The 14,106-nt window shown below is 37.0% G+C and overlaps 2 protein-coding genes across 2 annotated transcripts; both read right to left on the bottom strand.

The window, feature by feature from the left end:
• Positions 1 to 1,614: 1,614 nt before the first annotated feature.
• Positions 1,615 to 3,922, bottom strand: LOC150081417 (uncharacterized). The gene is made up of 6 exons (XM_090379734.1): positions 3,880 to 3,922; positions 3,643 to 3,705; positions 3,423 to 3,543; positions 2,861 to 2,954; positions 1,868 to 1,943; positions 1,615 to 1,680 (listed from the first exon to the last, which is right to left on the bottom strand). The coding sequence occupies exons 2-5, from the start codon at positions 3,698 to 3,700 to the stop codon at positions 1,896 to 1,898; spliced, it is 321 nt and encodes a 106-aa protein (XP_090235860.1). The 5' UTR covers positions 3,701 to 3,705; positions 3,880 to 3,922; the 3' UTR covers positions 1,615 to 1,680; positions 1,868 to 1,895.
• A 5,146-nt stretch (positions 3,923 to 9,068) lies between these two features.
• Positions 9,069 to 12,445, bottom strand: LOC150081416 (uncharacterized). Its single transcript, XM_090380559.1, has 5 exons — positions 12,346 to 12,445; positions 12,092 to 12,154; positions 11,151 to 11,268; positions 9,289 to 9,367; positions 9,069 to 9,169 (listed from the first exon to the last, which is right to left on the bottom strand). Exons 2-5 carry the CDS (start codon positions 12,150 to 12,152, stop codon positions 9,122 to 9,124), a joined length of 306 nt encoding a protein of 101 aa, XP_090236685.1. The 5' UTR covers positions 12,153 to 12,154; positions 12,346 to 12,445; the 3' UTR covers positions 9,069 to 9,121.
• Positions 12,446 to 14,106: the final 1,661 nt, after the last annotated feature.

The raw sequence follows: 14,106 nt of genomic DNA, 5'->3' as shown, positions 1-14,106 counted from the left end.
GTTCAGCTAGTATAAAATAAAACTGTTTTCTAAAGAATTGAGCAAAATTTCCAGTAATGGTCAAGAATGGCAGACCAAGTGTTACCCTTTGGCCGATATAAGTCTTGAATGCGTTACATCTATTGTTGAAACTGAATCCAAATGTGAGGAGAGTTTATTCTACTTTTTGCGAGCCATGAAGTGGTTTTTAAATTTACGCTGAGGCAAAGAAACGAGACATGTTTTTACTTTCACAATTGCCTCCTGATTGGATACTTTATACACGAGAAAACTTTCAACAAAAACAAAAGCAGCGAAAGCAAAAACGAAAACATTCCATTGAAAGAAAAAATATATTTTTCCTTTATTGGAATATTTTTTACTGAACGATAATACAAGCATCCTTATTAAGCTAGAATTCATAAATGGAAGAACCTTCAGCCTTCTTCCCTTCGGGAAGAAGGCTGAAGGTGCTAGATTACGTTAACTCTTCTTTGGTCAACAATTCCACCATTTAACAGTGTTACTCCTAGCAATACTTGGACATCAGTCAGAATATTATTAACTAAACTACAGATTTCGATTAACTTTCGTATTTGAAAGTTTATCATACGAACAATTTGCATTCGGGCTTCATCTACAACCTCCATGCTGACACTTATATTATTTACAGATCTTAAATGACATCAACTCGCAGTGAAGATAAAATCATCGATCAAACATAAAAGAAAGTTTGCCCTTCCAGGATTATTTGCATTACACAAGGTGAAAACCTCTTAGTATGATATACACACCGATTTAAAGAACTTAAACAAGTTTCATCAATAGTTAGAAGACAATGTGTTCTGTCCTACAAGAGGTCACATTCACTCATGGTAAATCTTCGTATCAAAACTTCAACTTTCGTTTGGGTTAACTTTTTTTTCTGTATTTAAAATCTGAATTTATTAACATATTGAGAATGTTATGACCACGCGTTGCATGATAATTATTAAAAAATGTGGGCGATTAAAAAAAAGAGATATCAAAAGAACGAACTAGGTGAGGAAGGGCACAGAGAAGGGCAACGAGATTGGTGAGAGGAACAAAGGAGATACTCTTATCAAGAAAGGTTTCAGTTCTGAAAATTGCAGCGTCTACAGACTAAGCACCTGCGAGGCAATCTGATTGAGGTGTTTAAGGGTTTGAATGGCTTGAGCAAATGCTGATGGGATTCTTCCTCTTGCTCAGACCGGGCAAATGAGGGGCATAAATTGAAGTTGAGGAAGGATGTTTGCAGGATAGATGTGCCGAAGTTTACCTTCAGCCAGCGGTGGTTGATTGTAGGAACAAACTTCCATCTGTTGTTGTCGTGTAATAGTATAATAATAATATTATTATTATTATTATTATTCAAGTTATTCAAGGGTTTGTTTTAAATGAAGTCCGCGTTATATTTAATATGTGAAATAGGGCATTTTTGAACTCGTAATAACGTATTAAATATATAAATAAATGCATTTTTATTGCTTGTTATTCTTTGTGTCAGTAATGATTTTTATATATATAAAAACATGTTCTTGATTCTTTGTTTTAAAGATTGCATTTTTAAAACACAAAGTACAAAAACTTTTATTTTGTATTCAGTAAGATACAGGAAATTTCACATTTCTTTGTCACAGATATGAGTTGATGGTGCGTCCATTTTCATCCTTTTAGTTCCTATAAAATAAAGATAATTTATTTAAAGAGATGTCTTTAATAGTTACATATTTAATATACATTAAATAATGATCAAAATAAGCCTATCTTTTCAGGAGACAGACCGGCAGACAGAAAAACTTGTTAAACAGTTTAAATTATCTAAATAGTCTATAAAACTATTTAACAAAAAAATCAAGAAGCTTACTTCTAAAATGACATCCTTCACTGGTAGTTTAAGGATCATATAATATTAGCAATATTGCTTGTACTATATGCACGGCCTAAAATTTCAAAAAAGTAAATAAAAGGTAAATAATACATCTTTCTCTCTTGTACTCGTTAAAAAATGAATATCAATATTCTATGGTCTAAAATTAGATAAGCATAAAAACTTTTAACCAAAGAATCACGTGTCGTACAAAAGCAACGACTTTTATGGACGAATCGAGAAAATTTCGTAACTACTCATCCACCACATTGTCCATTCATTTCTCCAACAAGCGCATGCAACAAACATAATATCCAACTCATCAGCTACTAAAATTTACAGTATATGGATAACTTATATGAAAAATAATAATAATAATTGAAAGATCCAAATATAAAATTTCATGATAACCCAACGGTTGGAGTCGAGTGGACGGAACGATTCTATCAATATTTCTGAAAGGTTCAAGTACGAAATTTAATGAAAATCCATCAGATGGAAGCCGAGTTATTAGATGAGGACCTAAACAAAAACGAAATAATGACTGCCGGATTTCTGTTGGTCCGATTTCAATGAAATTTGGAAAGATTCTACAAATCTTTTTAAAAGACTTAAATATAAAATTGTATGAAAATCGGTTGGCTGAGTGTCGAATTGTTACATGTGGACGGACGGACAGGGCGAAGTGGTGCCCTACATGCCAACGCGCCTAAAGAATATTTATGATTATTTATACATGAATTAGTGGACAGGATAGAGATTACATCAGGCCTGGTCAAGGAATGATTTTAAAGTTTACATTATAAGTGAATTAAGAATTGATCTCTTTGACATCAATCATAGAAAAATCGTAACTTGGGCAGCGTGGTGTCTCGTAAAATGCTTAAAGAATAATAAACCTGAAACTACGTTCATTGTAGTATGGTAGTATTTAAAATCCCTGTTTATTTTAGGTGTAGTTAGTTTATACTTATATAATGATGAACTTACCGCAATTACAATATCCACTATTCTGAGGGAAAACACCACAATGCCATTTTCGTGGCTGCTCCTTTTTCTTCTACTTACGATATTTCTTTCATTGCTAAAAAAAATTACGATTAAAAACACACAAATATCAACAAACAAGCAGATATTGAACACAACAGTTATCAATTTTCCTCTAATATAACAAAAATTGATTAATATTAATCAATTATTCAATTGCTTACTTTAATCAATAGTCAATTAATCAATTGATTAAAATTGATTAATAGATATTAAGTGATTTATTAATTATAAACAAGAAGCGAAAAAATTAAGCCGTATAATTTATATAAAAACATGAAGTGTATATTAATTCGAAGAAGTTAATTATCAATCCTTATACATCCAAAAGCACGTATGGAAAATGAAAATTAGCATTAATTTCTCATGGTACTCCAGAGACAAAGAAGATGGACAGAACTTCAAATGTACTCCAAGGACAAAGAAGATGGACAGAACTTCAAATGTACTCCAAGGACAAAGAAGATGGACAGAACTAGAGAACATATTTAAGCGTTTTACTTACAGCACATTATCCACGACTGACCCATACGCAGAATCTTGAATATAACGTTTGCTTTTTCCCGCGATATCATTTAACTGTTCATTGAAGGTCATGGAATCTTCATTAGAACTCGCCAATGCTTCTGCAAATAACGAGTAGAAACCGTTACTAAATTATAAACGTAACTAATTGATATCTACAGTTTCTTTAGCATCGCACAAAAGTGATTCGTTGCGCTTACCAGAAAGGCCAACAACTGCAATTGCTATAACGATGCCAATCACAAGGAGTACTTTCATGGTTGCTAAGAAGAAAGAAAACATTAATGGCTCGCATTATCTCTAATTTCAATTTCAGAATCTCTAATCTCTTTTAAAAACTTTGTCTTTATATGTATACATAAAAATTGTACCTAACTATTCACCGCGTTTATACATAAAATATAAATAAAGTAATATCTTAACTCGATTGTACTCACTTCTTGCGTCTTCAAGTGGATAACTTTTTCCTAATAATCTGGAGCTACTCTCCAATATATTCGGAGTGATGTCACAGTGACACTTGGCAAAATCCACTCGCGTTTATGACGTGAACTTCGCCATCTGGTCCTTGAAATTTAGGTTTCGCAAGAATCGTGTGTGCAGTCACAACTTGCGATCTTTTATTGCGCAAAACAGCCGAGAATTCAGCAGTGGGAAGTCCCTCGATTTCGTCAATTCTGTGAAAAATACCGAATTAAAAAATCTGTGGTAAAAATGTTATTGGGATAATTAGAAGAAATGAAGAGAATATCTTAAAAATGAAACACAACCTTACTGTCGTGGGAGGCGCTAGGTTACATGAAGAAAACCAAACATATCGAGTATTTGTTTCTCATATCATTACTAACTGCTGGTACTCGTGCAAGAAATCATTCCTGGCCACCTCTCTTTTGGAAATATTAAAGTCTCGTTAGGCTGCCATGTTTAATGAGAACTATTTTATTTCTCTTTGTGACACGTTACATTCTCAATGCGCATTTCGTAACTCTCCGCCACATGTGTCTGTTCGTTTGCCTTTCTGGATGAAAAATCCAAGTTTCGGGATGAGGACAGTGCAATCCTCGCCCGAAACTGGCTAACTATACGTGTATTTTCATATAGGAAGGCCCAATGGATAATAAATAATCCAGTAGGCCTTCCTGGATAAACAAATGACTCAGACCGGTACATAAGGAAGGCGTATGCTCAACAAAAGTGTGTTGATCTTGTCGTGGCACGTAGAGTTGAGTTGAGTGGTACGTTGGACATTACGCTCCTGGCTTGTCGATTCATGTAATTGCTGACGGCTTACACCATCCAAAGACGCGAGAGCAGAGGATATTTGGAAGGAAGGGTAGTGTGATTGATCTCGTCAGACATCACTATAAAACATTAACCTGGAGCTTAACGCGTCAACAAGGGTTGTTACCTGCGCGAACACACTATGAACAGAGCTCCACAGCTTCGATTTTTCATGGAAGAGGGCGTAAGCCAAACACCATTAACCTTAATCAGCCGACTCGCCTTGCACGATGCAACAAACGCCATATTCGTTTAGAGATTAGCGTAAATCGGTTCTACTTTTGGTATAATCACCATCCTCCCCACATCGAGTGGAAAAGACCTAAGTTCTGAATAGCAAATCGACCACAGAACACACACAAGAAATTTACAGACATATTATATACGGCAATATGGCCTAAGTTGCTGATCCGCCTAAACCCTACAACAACAACAACAACCAAACAACCTGTATTATTAGATGTAACTACTTTAAGGACTGATTTATTGAATAGAAATGCCATAACCTCAAAGTTCTGCAATTGTTCACGATTTGTAGTAGACTGTTTTGTGGGCTAACGTCGAGTCTGTTTGCAATTTTCAACTTAAATTATGACCAATTTAAAACAGCCATATGTCATATAATAAATGTGCGATGATATCCAGAGAACAATATAGATGCGAATCATCATCAATTCATCAATTTAAATCATCAATATTGATGATTTAAAATGTGTCTCGTCTAACATTTTGTTACATACAATTGAAAAACAAATTAAAAGGGGTTTACTAAATTATGTCAGGTAGAACAAAGCTTTTACTTTTTGGCGTCTCCAAACAATTTTATTGCTGCTGTTTTGGTCTGAACTTGCACTTCCTTCGGAACACATTTTCATTGCCATCGTGGGCATGAAGATTACGAAAGAAAGAAAGACTCATTGAAGAAGTAATTGGCGATTGTGTGTCGTATACACCTGTTAAACTGTTGAAATGGTCACAAAATAAAAGTGCCAACATTTTAAGAAAGCTACGTGGTCAGATTGACCACACAATACTGCGCATCTGGTGTACCTTCGGGTCAGAAGAAGCGGGGCAGTTTTAGGCAACGTTTTCTGGGGGAATAAAAGTGCATGTTATGGTCCCCGAAAGTCATTTGCAATTATTTATAAGAAAATTTTGTTTTCTTAAATTAGAAACAGTTAAAACAAAACTTAGCAAGAATTAGCATATTAGGATTTTTCTAATAAACATTAGTTCATTAGAAAACCTTTGGTGCATAAAGGCAAGTAAGGCTCCCGAGGTTGATGGCATACATCCTGTAGTTTTGAGGGAGAGCGTCAGGGAGTGTATTGAACCATTGAGGTTAACTATGAGGGCATCTTTGGACTCAGGGGAAATTCCTTTGGACTGGAGAAGTGCCAATGTATCGTTAATATATAAAAGCGGTTCTAAGAATGAATTTGGTAACTACAGACCGGTTAGTCTGACTTCAGTGATAGGAAAAATCTTAGAGGCAATGCTTTAGAGTGCAATCCAGGAACATTTAGACAGATATGGCATTCTGAAGGACACACAACATGGCTTTGTTAAGAGTAAATAATGCTTAACTAACTTAGTAGGCTATTTTGACACAGTTACTCATGAACTGGATTTAGGGAACAATTTTGACATAGTTTTTTTTGTATTTTAGCAAAGCAGTGGGCTCGGTCCCTCATGAGAGGTTACTATATAAGCTTGGATAGGTTGGAATTACTTGTAAAATTCTAAGGTGGATTGCTAGGTGACTGAAAGCTGTAAAAAAGAGGATTGTAAATAATGGATATTCTTCAGATTGGTGTAACATCAGAAGTGGAGTCTATAAGGATCGGTTCTTGGACCACTGTTGTTGCTCATTTTCATAAATGACATCGACGAAGAGATAGAAGGCGTGATGTAAAAATTTGCAGATGACGTAAAGATTGGCAGAGTCGTTAATGATCAGTGCCAAGCAGTGCTCCTCTGGGTTGACTTGAAGAGACTTCAAAGATGGTCAGAGAAGTGGCAGCTATGTTTTAATGCTGCTAAATGCAAGGGGAATAGCAACCCAAAAATAAATTATACACTTGGTGGAGTTGAATTAAAAACAGTAGAGGAGGAAAGGGATCTGGGAGTTACAATACGGGCAGATATGAAGTTTCTGAACAGTGTAAACAGGTAGTGTAAACGGGCAGATATGAAGTTTCTGAACAGTGTAAACAGGAAAGTCCATGGTATCCTAGCGATTATTTATCGAACGCTATCCTGTAGAGATAGGGAGTTCATAATCCCACTGTAAAAGGCAATCGTAAGTGTCCAAATTTGGAATACTGTGTTCACGTATGGACACCTCATCTGAAAAAAGACATTGAGCTTCTTGAAAGGGTCTTAAGATGGGCAACTTGTATGGTGAGATCGGCAAAAGGACGGCCATACAAGGAAAGACTCCAATTATGTGGGCTACAGGGTTTAGTAATCAGGCACTTCAGAGGTGAGCTGATTGAGGTTTATAAGGCACTGAGAGGGAAAATGAATGAAGGTGGAATTCTTACTGTTAGAAAGAATTCCAGAACTAGGAGTAAATTAAAATCACAAGGGTTGAGGTTTAGATTAGGTTGCGGGAAGTGTTCTTTTAGCCAGCGAGTCATTGATTGTTGGAACGTTGCCCTCGCAGGTAGTTGAGGCTGACAGGTTGAATAAATTCAAAGGTCAACTGGATAGTTACTTGTGTGAGGAGGGAGGCATATAATTTATGTTTTCTCTTCCACTTGTTTTTTTATCAAAAGCCCGTGGCTTCTTGAGCTTTTATAGCCCAATCTCAATTTGTGTGGCATTTTCTTCGCAGATTATATCTAAAATATATATTCTGTAGCGTTTATTAAGGTGGGTGTTAAGCACCAAATCAACTAAGTCTATGAGGTCGATATATTACGTCAGCAAATTGTGGATATTCTGCGGTCGATGTACTTGTTTGGTGGAAAACCCGAGTTTCAGGAGGAAAAAAACAAAGAATCCCTGAGATCGACTAAGTCAGTCACGTTATGAAAAAAACCCAAAAAAATCCCTCGTCGGAGATGGGATTCGAACCCAGGCCTTTTCTACCCGTTGTATATATATTCTATCGAAAAATTATCGATCAAATATTAGCTGAATTAAAAGAGAATATTGCGAGTCGTCTCAATATTCAACACGATATGTTGGGCTCAGCACTGACCAAAGCTTTTCTTTATTTCCATTATAATTAGGATACCGAAGGCATTTTCAGTATTTAGTAACGCGTCGTGTATATGTGTGGTATATTGGTGTAGATACACCATAGAGAACTCTTAAACGAAAAACTACGATAGTAGTGTGGGGGGGACATCATTTCCTCTGTATCTCATATTGTGCTTATCCTTCACAACGAGTTGCCATGATATTGCGCTACCTCGAATAAGTAGTGCTTCAATAATAGAGAAGACTATTGTTACTTATTCTCAGCGAGTGCCACCACCAAGACACCTTTTCAAGGCTTGTTGGCCTTTCATCGGTGGGTCTCATTCGTTTTCACATTTTATAATTACTCTGTATACACTGAGTGGTTACTTTATTAGGTGTATCTACCCTTTTCGTGAAATATGGAGCTCTCCTTCAGTAACGACAAAACCTATTCGTGCCACGCAATATAAAGCGGGTGGACAGATAAATTTTATGCACGAGTATGTCGAAAGAATGGGCCAATAACCAAATCCTGTCTACAGTCAGTCAAATAACAAGCCGATACAACGGTGGTAACCAAAGGGACATTTCAGAACGCACAACTGGTCGTACCTTGTCACGGATGACAGATATCACAGCCACCAACCGATTGAGTTCCACTCCTGTTAGCAAAAACAAGAAGATTCGGCTACACTGGGCTCAAGGACGCTAACATCGGACAGCGAAGGATTGGAAAAGCGTTGCCTGCTCTGACGAATTCCAGTTACTGAGGTTTTGCGATGGCAGGAGCAGAATATGGAGACAACATAATCAGTCTAATGGATTGATTTTAAGTTGTTAGGTTTTCTTAATATAGTAGCCACTCGGTGCATAAGGAGTGCGGTTATCTCATCTCTCTCTCTATTCTTTAAAATGCATTTCTTCTATCTTCGTGGTTTTCCTTATTTAAAATTTTATTAACGAATCGGGAATAAAGAGATTTCAAACACATTGAACACAATGAGACCAGGAATCAGATTAATATAACAGAGAAATTTATTGAAAAACTTTCATAACCACAATACACTAATAATCAATCTTCATTTATTACGCAATTTTCTAATACCATAAAAGTCTTTAAATTTTGAATTCCGAAACTCGTTGGAGTGTACAAATAAAATCACGCATTCTTAATATCGAGGATTTCATCCAGCGAAGAATGGATACTCAAGAATCGTAGACGATAAGCAAGGATGACCGCACTATCGTGGTTACCTGAAAAAATAAAAGCGAGGTTCTGTTAGTCCGGTTTGTATTGATTTCGTTGAAGTATATTTTCAGAATGAAATGCTCGGTTATTTAGTTTTAAAAGAAAATATAGGTGAACATTTTACCTCCAAAATAATATCGCAGATTCTCAAACCGAAAACAACTATAGAATGTGAATGAACGAGTCCACCACCTCCTCCGCCCCTGCAATAGAAAAGTATAATTATTAAAGCTAAAATCCTGCTCACTTAAATATTATGAATTCGATGAGACTCGAACGAATTCGGGTCTTTTCCACCCGGTGGTACGCCCTGTCTTTCTTTCTAAACTCCTGTCACTTAGTTTAGCCAACACGATTCTGTTAAAACGAATAGAATCCTACGATTTCGAAAGATCAGAGAACAGGCAATTTTCTGTATTAACAAATGGAAACATCTGTAGATTTATATCTGCATCAATGTGACCTTCAGTCTTGGGTTTAACGACTAGCGTAGCAGTTGAATGTAAAAGTTCAGTAGCTCATAAAACGAGTTGTATTTTACGATGTAGAAATTTACAGCTGGTAAATGTGAAACTAGTGGTCTGGTCAACTTTACACGAAGCCATCCCTTTCTCCCGTGGTTGGGAATATTTCTGGAACGGGTTCAAGAAGAGTCCAACAGCAAGAAAGTTCCATTCGAGTCAACTTTATGAAACTGTTCACCCAGAAAAATTCGGTAACTTTTGATGGAACGCTAACAGATGGTGAAGTTAATTTGTTGAAATTAAAAAATCACGTGCAGCCACCTCTAACTACAAGGACAGCGAATTACTGGCTGTCGTTAATGATTTGCTAAAATCGGATGTTCGTGGCGGCTCTGCTTAAAGTTCAATACTGCGTCTTAAGCAACACGCTACTTTATCGTGTCCGTCACAACTCGACTTCTAATGAACTGATTTTTGTGAATTTTTTTTTTATTTCAGTCTTTTAGAAAGATTTGTCGGTCCATCCCAAATTTTATTAAAATTAGAGAAACAAAAATTCGGTATATTTTTTCCATATTTTTTTCGGATATTAATAACTCGATAAGAAAACTGGATCAGCCAAATTTTCAGCGTATATCTATTGATCCCTGGGAAGGTTTCAGGTCCAATTTGGTTTCGAAATCCCTCCAGTTCCTCCTACAAAAGCACTATTATAATCTCGGACAGGTGATTCCATCCTTTATTTCAAAATTTCAGCGCATGATTGTGTAGAATACTCTTAGAGACCTTTGTCTCAAATTTCATATCGCTAAGATAACCCATATATCCTAATTTGCAATCCCTTCTCCACAAAATAACATATCCCTCACTCAAACGCCATACGGTACAGAAGATTTCAACCCACGATGTAAACTATTTCATATTTGACTTTGAACAGTGACTCTGAAAAGTTAGGTGATCGCGTGCCCCAATAATTGATTACTCTTTGAAGTTAAAATTTTTCTAAACACAGTCAGAAATTATATTTTCTTAATTTGAATCTGTTCCTTCCCCTGCTCATCCTAGAAAGAGGAGTATGCCCTTTATCCGATAATTAAGTTTGCTCAATAATTAGGAAAAGAGAAGAAACTTGTATTTGAAATGACCTGCTGAAATGACCTACTTAATCGATTTGTTATCAAATAGTCAATGACCAAGGCTTCAGTTGTTTGTCTACAATCACGCCAGAACTGGACAATGGTGCCTGAATTTCTTGAGTCCCTAAAATAGTGAGAAATATAAGAAGGGGACAGCTGGAGAGTGACATGACTAGTGCATGTATTGCTCATCTTAATTTCAAATGAACAATTTGGTGATTGCTCATATCAGAAGAATAAAATCTTTTTGATTCTGTCGGCTCTTGATTAATGAACGCCTTGGCAATTTTAAATAGAGTTACGATTATTCGATTTAAAATTACAACAGTAAGAAATATTACAGAAAAATATTTCAATTTTGATTATTAGTTCAGTTTATTTCTTACGTTGAAGGTTCTGTAGTAGGTTCTGTAGCTACTGTTGTAGGGTCTTCATCTTCCCGTTTCACTCTGAGGGATTCTGCAGGAGCATCATCATCATATTCGACGCGCCCTTCTGCAAGGCCTAGAGGAATGAATAAAACCAAGCTCTTTGAAATGACTATGGATAACAAGGCAAAATTTTATATCTGGAGTAGTCATAATTAGCTTAATGATTCACATTGAATAGCAACTTACTATGTTCACAAGGACATTTATGTAAAAAACTTCATCTTTTGAAGTTGACTTCAGAAGATAATGGCTGCTACTGTTTGTTTTTGATTAAATAAGTGCCACACGTATAATAATAATTTAGGAGTGTTAAGGTAAGGCTCTGATTTAGAAAATTATTCACCCGTGAAAGAAGTTCCTCTACGCTCTTCTTTAGGACTAATGGTCTTTGGCATTTGCCCTTATTTGGATCAAATAATGGAATAGGGGAGGCTACTGTCTAGCGAGTTTATTAATACTGTATATCCGATGAAATCCATCATAAAGTTAAGTTTATGGTATCGCCTAGCTTATTCCAAATGTAGAGTTTTGCTGGCTTGTTTTATAATAAGTTGCGAGGAAACTAATGTCACGGGGCTTCAGGACGCATTTTGTTGCGAACACTTTGTCTCATTCGCTTTATATAAAATCGCACGAACGTTTAGGATTTATTAAATGGCAACAGATGTTTCTAAGGGCTGGACCATTAAAAAATTCTATATCTTGGTTGTATAATTCTCTTAATAATAAAAGAATAGATTTACTGTTTAACCCCCGACAGAATTGGATGTCTTCCGAGATTATCGTAGACCGTCCTGATGCATTTAATGACATTCCACTATAAAACGTTTATTTGTAGTGAATGGATACTTTCGAAAATAAAAGAAATTTAAGCAGACATAATATTGATACTGTACCTTGATTGTGGGCTAAGAGGAGGGAAGGGACGATCCAACACAAAACCGCATGAGTCTTCATCTCTGCTAATAACAATAAAGAATTGAGTAAAGATTACATCATTGGTGCATACTCTATGAAACTGTTAGCTCTCAATATTATTAAGTATTAATGATCTCTAAGTTATGAGTCAGCTGACTTGATGGCTAAGAACAAGACAGACAAAATATAAAGAAAAAGATAGTTGATTGAAAGGCAGAAACACTGAGCTTACCTGATCAAATAATACACAGTTATTACCTATTCCTCTGATCACTCTACAGAAAAATTAACCCAAAAGAGCATGCGCGGTTGGAAAAGTTAAAATGGCGATCGCGAACTAAACTCGCGAAGATTGTCAAGGCGACACAGCTGCTGGCGACCTGTTACTGACGTTCAGTCACTGCTCACACCCTTCGCTTACCTTTTGCTAGCGTTTGAGTTCCATAAAAGGAAGTAATCCACTCATCGGAGCGTGTCCTATTGGATAAAGGAAAAATGTGCGTTCCTGTAATACGCCTTCCCCTTTACGCCGACTATACCATGTACTACGATTTACTTTCACGTGCCGTTGAGACGAATAACTAAGGCTGAGACATATGTACTTTTTGCGTGCTTTGATGAATGAAAAACTCCAACTCCCCGAGGGAAAGATCACGCACCCTTGACTAGACCGATTAACTCGGCCACCGTGTCAAAGGCCCACAAAAGTTCCCGCTGCCTTGATGGAATTTGAACCTAGCCTTTTCGACACGGAGTGGAAGTACCGCTTGTAATTACTGCGCTACCCTTACCAGTGGTTTGTGACATACGCTCAGTGGCCACTTCATTAGATACACCTAACGTTTTCATAAAATGGAGCCTGACTTGTGAACAACAAGTAAGAACAGCTGCCATATTCGAAGATACAATAACTGCAAAAGAAAAAACACCAGTCGGTTATCGTAGTGAAGCAAACTAAAAAAAGAACTATTATATTAAGCCACCCGAATAAAGAAATTCATCTGCAGTGCTGTGTCTTATGTCTGTTAATTGCGTGTGTTCTATGGTCGATTTGTCTGTTTTGCTCGACGAAAAACCCCAGTTTCTGGGAGTAAAATGTTGCTATCTGCGCCTGAGACCGATAGCAAGGTTCCCTCACAAAGACTAGGGGGTTTTCCAGCAGCCACAAGAATACGGATGTAAACCGAAAGAATCCGTAGGGCCAGAACAATGTAGGCATTCGAACATCTTGATTAGTCTGTCGAGAAATAACGCCACGTGCTCTTTACAGATGACTTCTGGTACATCCTGCAGGCTGATTCTCATCTGGTCCTGGTGTGGCGTGAAAGTGGAATCTCGAAACAACCCCGTGTACGTACAGGAATACAGTCCATTCGGTGGAAGTGGATTGCGTATGTGGTGGCATTAGTCTCTGTGGTCATACAAATTGACTACAGATGTGTGCGGTCAAGAAAGCGTTCCTGATTTCAGTCATGTGTAAAGATAAGATTCGCAACCCACGTTTCATCCCTGTGTTGGTGCAGTATCCGAAGAGTTCGTTCTTAAGAAGGACCCTGCTGCAGGCTGGTCAGGTATCTCTGATCAGCAACCAGAGCCTCTACTCCAAACACCTGACAATCTAAAGGCATTCCAATCCTATGTATCCCAAGTCTTTGAGCGCAGGAAGCAGAGATACATTGTTATAACTGGACCTAATAATACCTCTTAAGTGACTTAAGGGATCCATATTCGCAGACTGCCACCTTCTCTCTCCTTCTTTTTTTTTTTTTTTTTTTTTTTCACATGCTCTGACTGGAGTTCCCACTTTAGTGCAGCTTAATTTAAACTTATTATTATTTTTTTCCTAACTGCACGGCGGGTGGTTTTTTCTTTCTTTTTTCCTTTCTTCCCCTCTTCTTTCTTTTTCCTCCTCCCTCTGGAATGGGTCCCCAGAGGAATCTGGCTCACCTGGCAACACTAGGTGGGTCAGAGTCTCTTTTGAGACAGTACCTGT

The sequence above is a fragment of the Mastigoproctus giganteus genome, chromosome 8, assembly GCF_048544385.1.
Source record: "Mastigoproctus giganteus isolate SK-2022 chromosome 8, ASM4854438v1, whole genome shotgun sequence".
Lineage (NCBI taxonomy): Eukaryota > Metazoa > Arthropoda > Arachnida > Uropygi > Thelyphonidae > Mastigoproctus > Mastigoproctus giganteus.
Note: the sequence above shows the minus strand (reverse complement) of the source record. Positions and strands in the feature narration are given on the sequence as shown.

What these genes read in the sequence shown, in the direction of transcription:
- LOC150081417 (XM_090379734.1), bottom strand. Translation starts at nt 3,700, where the DNA reads ATGAAAGTACTCCTTGTGATTGGCATCGTTATAGCAATTGCAGTTGTT. An exon ending in TGCAGTTGTTGGCCTTTCTG is followed by an intron (nt 3,544 to 3,642) that starts GTAAGCGCAACG and finishes CGTTATTTGCAG; the next exon opens with AAGCATTGGCGAGTTCTAAT. An exon ending in TAGTGGATATTGTAATTGCG is followed by an intron (nt 1,944 to 2,860) that starts GTAAGTTCATCA and finishes TTGAAATTTTAG; the next exon opens with GCCGTGCATATAGTACAAGC.
- LOC150081416 (XM_090380559.1), bottom strand. Translation starts at nt 12,152, where the DNA reads ATGAAGACTCATGCGGTTTTGTGTTGGATCGTCCCTTCCCTCCTCTTA. An exon ending in CCTCTTAGCCCACAATCAAG is followed by an intron (nt 11,269 to 12,091) that starts GTACAGTATCAA and finishes TCATTCCTCTAG; the next exon opens with GCCTTGCAGAAGGGCGCGTC. An exon ending in CCTACTACAGAACCTTCAAC is followed by an intron (nt 9,368 to 11,150) that starts GTAAGAAATAAA and finishes TTTCTATTGCAG; the next exon opens with GGGCGGAGGAGGTGGTGGAC.